This window comes from Myotis davidii, unplaced genomic scaffold (genome assembly GCF_000327345.1).
Source record: "Myotis davidii unplaced genomic scaffold, ASM32734v1 scaffold362, whole genome shotgun sequence".
NCBI classification, from domain to species: domain Eukaryota; kingdom Metazoa; phylum Chordata; class Mammalia; order Chiroptera; family Vespertilionidae; genus Myotis; species Myotis davidii.
In genome coordinates this window covers 2,401,271-2,409,758 of record NW_006297152.1, presented here as the reverse complement: position 1 = coordinate 2,409,758, position 8,488 = coordinate 2,401,271, and the positions used below count along the sequence as shown (strand labels likewise).

Genomic DNA, 8,488 nt, shown 5'->3' with positions numbered 1-8,488 from the left:
ATGCCCTTGACCGGGATCGAACCTGGGACCCTTCAGTCCTCAGACTGACGCTCTATCCACCGAGCCAAACCAGCTAGGGCTTGAAAGGGATTTTTGAAAACAATATTATCCATTTTCTCTTTGTCTACTAACATGTTTCTGAAGACTACCATATTTTGTAATAAAGCATTATATCAATTTTAGTAACTAATACTAATATCAATTTTAGTAACTAATACTAAGAAATGCTATTCATACAACCTTAGTGTCAACCTGATTTTATTTCCACATTAGACTAGCTATGTCCATACTTGGTATTCTCTAAAAGAATATGGAAACTACCAAATCAATGTTCAATATGTAAAAGAGTAATATGAAATATTGACATAGGGAATCTTATTCAATATCTTCTTCCATGTTTGTCTGCTCTAGGGCATGTATCTCTCTTTCAGGTAGTAACCCATATTCGTTTAGGAAAGACTCCACATCCCCAGCAAAAAATTCTTCAGCAAACTGTTCAGCAACACTAATAAAATTACTTATGAGTTCCCCACCCTTGTAGACGAGCAGTGTGGGGAGTACATCAGAGGAAAAGCGGTCCTCCGCACCTGTATGAGAAGCTTTTATTTTACAAAACTTGACCATAGGGTATTCGGCTGCAAGGCATGTTAGGCTACTGTTCAGAGCATCACAGCCTTTAATGCCCTCTTCATAAATGTGAACAACGATGGTGGTGATTTTCTTCTCCTTTTCAATGGTCTCCAGGAATTGCTCCCCAGTTTCCAGCTCGTACACAAACCCATATCTAGGCCCAAAACTCAGCTTCTGGTGCATATCCTGCATACACTGTCTACGGTATTTACGAAGGCACGTTTCATCTTCTTTGTCTTGGTGGATTAGTTCATATTCTTGAATGCTCATCTGGGAATACATAAAAAGAATTATAGAAACCATTCAGCCAGAAATTCAATTCTTTTAAAAAAAAAATATTTTATTGATTTTTTACAGAGAGGAAGGGAGAGGGATAGAGAGTTAGAAACCTCCATTAGAGAAACATCGATCAGCTGCTTCCTGCACACTCCCTACTGGGGATGTGCCCGCAACCAAGGTACATGCTCTTGACTGGAATTGAACCCAGGACCCTTCAGTCCGCAGGTCGACGCTCTATCCACTGAGCCAAGCCAGTCAGGGTGAAATTCAATTCTTTAGACACACCAAGCCCATCCTCACTCAGAGAGTTTGCATTTGCTATTTCCCTACAGCCCCAATGTGACCTTCTCCTTTACCTTATTCAAGCTTTTGTCCAAATGTCACCTTTGATTACTCTACCTAAAAGAATCCCTGCCCCAAGCTTTCTATTCCATATATGGATTTAGTTTTCCTTCATAGCAATAAACACTATGTGATACTGAATTAAATATTTATTTGTTGAAGTATTTAATATTAATAATTGTTTTTCCTAACTGATACATTCTGTGAAGGCAGGAATTTTATTTGTCTCACTCACTATTCAGTATCTGCTATAATGTCTGACACAAAGTAGGGGCTCAGTAATTATTTCATGACGTAAATGCATACATAAGTATTGCTGAGTATAGCTGCTATTTCCCTTGATCACAGTCTCAGTCAGAAATGTGCCACTTAACTGCCCATCACTTCAGGTGAGAACAAAAACTCACAAACAAACCAGCAAGGTCTACTCTAGAGTGACTTTCATAAAGCGTGCACACGCACGCGCGCGTGCGCGCGCACACACACACACACACACTTAAATGTGTTCTCACCAAATGCCTTTGGACATTAGTGTCTCCTCCACGAAAGTTATTAAAAAGGTTATATCTTATCACTTACTGACTTTTTGGGATATGTAGACTAAGATCCAAGACAGCTTTACTACTATTTAGAGTTCATCAGATTAGCCAGGAGGCTCCTGCTCTACCAGCATCAGCATCCCCTGAGAAGTGCTGGGAAATGCAAATTTTTGGGCACCACCCCAGATCTATCAAATCAGAACCTGTACGGGTGAGACTGGGTGAGCCCTATTGAAACAAGCCCTCTAGGCAACTCTTACCCACTGGTTTAGGCTAAAGCAAGAGATGGCCTTTCATCTTCCAATGCAGCTACTTATCACTTCAGATGCAATATAAAATTATTTGCAGAACCTTTCTTAAGAGCTACACTATTATCAACTTATTCAACAGAATGTTAAAAACACATTCCCTACAACCACCCTTAAAAAAAAAAAGAAAAGAAAAGGCGGAAATAGAAGAAGAAAGGGTACAAAAGAGCAATAAAGGGTCTAAAGAGCCATGGAGCAGCCGAGAACCATGGAAGGTGGACAGTTCCCAAGGGGATCCATCAGCCTCCTCACCGGTAGCCTCTCACACAGCAACTGCTGACAGTATTTCAAGTAGACAATTGAGAAGGCAAGAAAGTGGGATTTAAGAAAAATCTATATCTAAGGCAACTTACATAGATTATTTTACTTAATCCTCACAACAAACCTATAAGGTAGCTGGTAATACATAATTTTACAGAAGATACTGAAGTTCAGGTTAAATGGTTGACACTCAACCACGGAGCCATGCTGGCAGGGCTAATTTGTTTTAAACCTAAAAATTGTTAAATGTGTTGTATAATTTTTAAGTTGCTACTATAATTATGTTAATTTAAACAAACTAAACCACACAAATACTGACTTAAACATTTGAGCATTTTTATGAGAACTTGTTCCATTCACATATTCAAGCATATAGATATTTAATGATTAGACACATTGCTAAAGCTTAACCTTAGTACAGCTTTAACAATGATAATATCTCATGTTTGTGTAGCATTTTACATATTTCAAAAACACTTTTACACTTACTTTCTCTTCACATCCCTGTAAAGCAAGTGGAGAAGATGTTACAGTTCCTAAGATGGGAAAATTTAATTGTCTCTCCCACATTACATAATGACTCAGTGAAGGAACCAAAACCAACATCTTAGACTTTCACAGTGGCCAGAAGCCTGGAAGCAAATATATTTCTGAAGCACTGTCTGTTAAGAGTCAATATACAACAACTCAAATATACTAGTTTGAAGAGAATCCACTAAAGTGATTTTTCCCACAGTGAAAATCACTTTATTGTTTTTAAAATTAATATTGTTGTTGCCTGGCAGATGTGGCTCAGTAGTTGAGCGTCGACCTGTGAACCAGGAGCTCACGGTTTGATTCCTGGTCGGGTATATGCCTGGGTTGTAGGCTCGATCCCCATTCGGGGCATGCAGGAGGCATCCCATCCATGATTCCCTCTCATCATTGATGTTTCTGTCTCACTCTCCCTCCCCTTTCCTCTCTAAAAAAACAATAAAAATAAATTGAAAATATTGTTGTTGTTATATAAATTAATACCTGCTAATGGTAAAGATTCAAAAATTAATGATAACCTAAAGGCAGAAAGTAATGTCACTACTCTGATACTCTGGGATAATCTCCATTAACATCATAGAGATCACCTTCTAATGTATCTTTTCATGCACATAGACATACACCTTATATAACAAGTACATAAGTAAGCTGATAAAAACAGTGCTGTAAAAAACCATGACTCATGTTTACACATTGTACATTATTTATTGATTTTTCCTTAGCTTACCTTTCTGCTGAATCTTTCCTTTGAGTCTCTGTCATCCCTACTCTGAGGAGAAGACATTTGTCTGAGAATCTCCTTCTTGCTCGGTGGGACTGAGTCGTTATCTTCGCTCTCTAATTTAAACTTTCTCCAATCATGTATTACTCCTTTGGGTCCTGAAATACAATTAAAAATCAATTGTTTCCCTTTTTATTTTCAAAAGGACTTCATACATTGACATGTGTGTGTCACCATGGGAATAGACTTGTCATGTTCTGAATCAGAAACGAACATCTTGTTTGGGCTAGAAATTTCAGACTACCATCCTCGTAAAAATGTTTTCTCCACATTAATCCTGTTAAATAGGTTTTGGCTAAGAATCTTTCTGAAACACCTGCATTGATGAAAATGCAAATTGTGGGCTTTGAACTATTGTCAAAATTTGGGGGTAAAGATATTAAAAATTTAGAGTGTAGAGAGGAAATTAGAATTTTAGAAAAACAGCATTTTTATTACATAACAGAAATGCTTCAGCAATAAACTAAAATTGGCACCACGCCATAACAAAGGAAACTAGGATTATTGGAGAAACAAATTAAAATATATCAAGATCCAAAATAACAATAGCACGTAAAAGAAAACCAGTGAGAGGGAGGCCTAACCTCAATAAAAATCATTATATGATCATCTAATACCTCCTAAGATTCTAAAAATCTTTTACAAATATAGAAAGGATAGGATTTGCATATTTATATCAATGGTGATCCAACTGCAATTCTGATATTCAGTTGCCCTGATAAATAATAACAGTGTTTGGAAGAAGGTCTAAATTCTTGAAAATAATGCAGTTTTACATATTCTTCATGAAAGGTTACCCATATCCATATCTTTAATATTATGTTATATATGAGAACATATTTTCTTTTGCCACATATTTTCTAAGAATTGTTATTTATATAATTTTAATATAAATTTATTTATAGTGTGGGGGCAAAAATAGATTTACAGTTGTGAGGACATGAAACAGTGTATTCTTGTATTATTATTTATTAACGCGAGGCCCCAGTGCACAAATTTGTGCACAAGTGGGGTCTCTCAGCCTGGCCTGCAGGGAGCGGCTGAAACCGGCAATCCTACATCCCCCGAGGATATGTAGTAGTGTGTGAAGCGGCAGGCAGCTGGAGAGGAGCCCGAGCCCGGGGTTGGGCACCATGCTGCTCCCGCTCATCCTGGCCCTGCTCTGTCTGCTGCTGCTGCTTGGTGTTGCTTTGGAGGTGGGAGAGGCTCGCCTCTCTGCAGCTGCTCTCACCAGCCTTGAGCCCGGCGTCTGGCACCTGTCGGTCAGCTGAGTGGCGCTCCTGCTGTGGGAGTGCACTGACCACTTGGGTTGAACATCTGTCCTCAGTGGTCAGTGCATGTCATAGCAACCGGTCAAACAGTCCACCGGTTGATTAGTTGACCAGTCGCTTAGGGTTTTATATATATAGATTATTTTACATATGAACAACTGTAAACCTACTTTTGCCCACCTTTGCATTCATTATATTTAGGCAATTAATGTTTTTTTGTTTACTTCTGTCACCTTTGTCTTCCAGGTATGTTCTACAAATACAAAATATGAACATTTATAGCATGTGTTTATCCTATATAATAAAAGGCTAATATGCAAGTTGACTGAATAGCGGAACAACCAGTTGCTACAGTGCACACTGACCACCAGGGTGCAGACGCTCAATGCAGGAGCTGCCCCGTGGTGGTCAGTGCGCTCCCACAGGGGCAGGGCCGCTCAGCCAGAAGCCAGGCTCTGCAGCAGCACTAAGGGAGCGGGCCTAAGCTGTCAGTAGGACATCCCCCAAGGGCTCACAGACTGTAAGAGGGTGAGGCCAGGCTGAGAGAACCCCCGATTGCACAAATTTCATGCTCTGGGCCTCTAGTATGTATATAAAAAAATAATTTTTCAACTTGTTTAAAAAAATGGTAGTATATTATATATACTTTCCCTTCCTTGCTTTTTTTTTTATCTCATAATATATCTCAGAGATATTTTTCACATACATACATACAGAGATGCTTCCTTTATTTAAAAACTGGAGTAATGGTATTTCATTGTATAGGTATTAATTTACTTAAGCATTTTCTTTTTGATGTACATTGTTGCTTCCACATTTTTTTTCTGACAATCTTGTAAGGTTTTCTGGACAAAAATTGATTTAAGAATGTTTTATCATTATCTTTACTTTTTACAGAGTAACAAATTTAAAAACTTAATTTATTTATTTATCTTTTGGTCTATTATTGTTTACAATTGCAAAGAAAGTCCGAAAGTCCATAGTGGGGGGTATCAGGAGAGAGGATAGTGGCTCAATTTTAGTGTACATATGAGAGCTGGCACCAAGAAATCCTCAATAACTAGTGTTTCAAATTAAAATTCTCATTCCTTAACTTCTAAGTAAAACTTTTTTTAAAGTACTTGATCTCACATTAATGTACCCACTCAATTCTTTTTAGATGATTCCATCAGACCACTCAAAGATATAACAAATTCCATACTGAATAGTGGCAATAAGAACAGTGGAGATCTTCAGGTTTAATTTTAATTTAATAATTAGTTTTCTTCCTATTGCTTTGCTTACCTGTATGTGTCACCTGTCCTTCAAAGTCTTCTTCCAAACTTGGGTTTTTGGCTTCTTCCATTTTAAAGATTAGATTTGATATAATCTATAGGATGAGCAAAGAAGTAATGATAGATCAGAAATAAATAGATAAATACATAAATATTCCTCTACTGTCAGGTTCCATGGAGGCTAAGGATTATCCCAATTGATAAAGTTTTTAAAATGTTTCTATCTGCTTGTAAAAGGACATTAATATCTGTATTGTTACAGATATTTGGACCTAAGGATTTTATATAATTCGTAGTATGTCTTTTACTTTAAAAGCCTTCAGTTTTGATCTATGCACTCAGTGAACATTATTTTTTTTTAATATATTCTATTGATTTTTCACAGAGAGGAAGGGAGAGAGATAGAGAGTTAGAAACATCGATGAGAGAGAAACATCGATCAGCTGCCTCCTGCACATCTCCCACTGGGGATGTGCCCGCAACCCAGGCACATGCCCTTAACCGGAATCGAACCTGGGACCCATCAGTCCGCAGGCCGACGCTCTATCCACTGAGCCAAACCGGTTTCGGCGAACATTATTTTTTTAACATTATTTTTATTGATTTCAGAGAGGAAGGGAGAGGGAGAGAGAGATAGAAACATCAATGATGAGAGAGAATGATTGATTGGCTGCCTCCTGCACAACCCCTACCAGGGATCGAGCTCGCAACCCCGGGCATGTGCCCTGACTGGGAATCGAACTGTGACCCGCTGGTCCCCCATAGGTGGACACTCAACCACAAGCCACATCGGCCTGACTCAGTGAGCATTATTTATTATTGATTTTCTTTCTTTATTATTGTTTATTACTGAATTTGTAAAATTATATCTCGATATTTTATATAACAAAAACGTTTTAATTCATAATAATTATTTCTATGAACATTTAGTATGTACCAGGCATTGTTTCATTCATTTTAAGTGTCAAAAATCACTTAATTTTCACACAGACATATGTGGGTGGGCTAGTTATTAATGCCACTTTACAACTGAGGAAGCTGAAGGATGGAGTTTAAGTTACTTGCCATTTTTTCTCAATATAGTTTGACAAATTCAACTTCTAAATTGGCATTAAAGAATGATGATCTAAGGTACAGTGCTATTCAAAACCTCACATCATAACATCTCTCCATTCCAGAGCAAGTTCTGGGATGTTACCCAGTAAGCAAGTGAAAACCAGTAATTATACCTATAGATTTTGAAAAACTGTTAAGATACATCACAAAATCTAACAAAAGCACATGGAGTTTATTCACAGGAAATCTCTTGTTGCGCTCATGTAGAATCTATTTATTCTTAGTTCACACTCAAATCCAACCTATTTGCTTATTTATCTTTCCATTTTCTGGAAAGCTCTATTATACATACTAACACATTCCCTAAGGGGTTCATATAGTTGTGATTTTCTTGACATTTTCAAGTCCTGGAAGATATATATTAACAGGAAATACTAGTACACTATTTTTCCACCCTTATTTCTTCTACCTTTTCCCTTTGTCTCTTTCACAGTCAGTTTTAATCTATGATCCCCCTCCAAAAGTGTTTTTATTGGTTTATACTTCAGCCTTGGACTTGGTCTATTTGGTGCTTTCCCAAGGAACAGAATGGTAAACAGAACTCTTTGTTTGGATTATTTTTTTGCTTTCAGTTCTGCTCCCAACGTTCGGGCTGGTCTCATAATTTCGTTGTTTCCCTCACTACAGTCCCTTTGCATCTGGAGATGCAAAAACCCCAGAGTGAGTTGATTACACTGAGGTCAAAGGTCTTTGCCAATTTAATTTTATTTACTTGAACAGAAAAGGCTTTTAAGAGAAGGCTGTCAGGGGAATACCCATTCATTCTTCAATATATATGTAACTTTAAGTGTAATAAAGAATACTAAATTAACTTTGAATGGATTTAGTAATGAAAAAGAATAAAAGAAAATGGAAATCAGGGAAAATGGAAATAGGTAAATCTTGTTGGACAAAAGAAGCTACTTAATGACTACAGTTATTTAAAAATAATTTTTGCTGCTGGGGTCCAACCCCAGCAGGTCCAGGGGTCCCCAAAGGTGTGGACGGAGTCGGCGAAGAAGGAATGACACGGAGACAGCGTTCAGTTGATCAGCAGCCTTGCCAGGATCTCTAGCCACAATCTCCAGCCAAGTTCTGTGTCCATGTTCTCTTGCTAGGTTCTCCAGCCACATTATCCAGGTTCTCCAGCCAGGTTCTGTAGCCATGTTCTCTC

At 37.9% G+C, this 8,488-nt stretch overlaps 1 protein-coding gene across 3 annotated transcripts in view; it reads right to left on the bottom strand.

Moving 5' to 3' along the window:
• Positions 1 to 241: 241 nt before the first annotated feature.
• PDC (phosducin) overlaps positions 242 to 8,488 on the bottom strand; it is a 14,202-nt gene continuing 5,955 nt past the window's right edge. For all 3 annotated transcript variants that reach the window (XM_015569950.1, XM_006772941.2, XM_015569951.1), the window contains 3 exons: positions 6,230 to 6,314; positions 3,621 to 3,772; positions 242 to 900 (listed from right to left, as the gene is read on the bottom strand). In XM_015569950.1, coding sequence (XP_015425436.1) covers positions 376 to 900; positions 3,621 to 3,772; positions 6,230 to 6,290 — 738 coding nt within the window. In that variant the 5' untranslated portion in view covers positions 6,291 to 6,314 and the 3' untranslated portion in view covers positions 242 to 375. The remainder of the gene's footprint in view (positions 901 to 3,620; positions 3,773 to 6,229; positions 6,315 to 8,488) is intronic.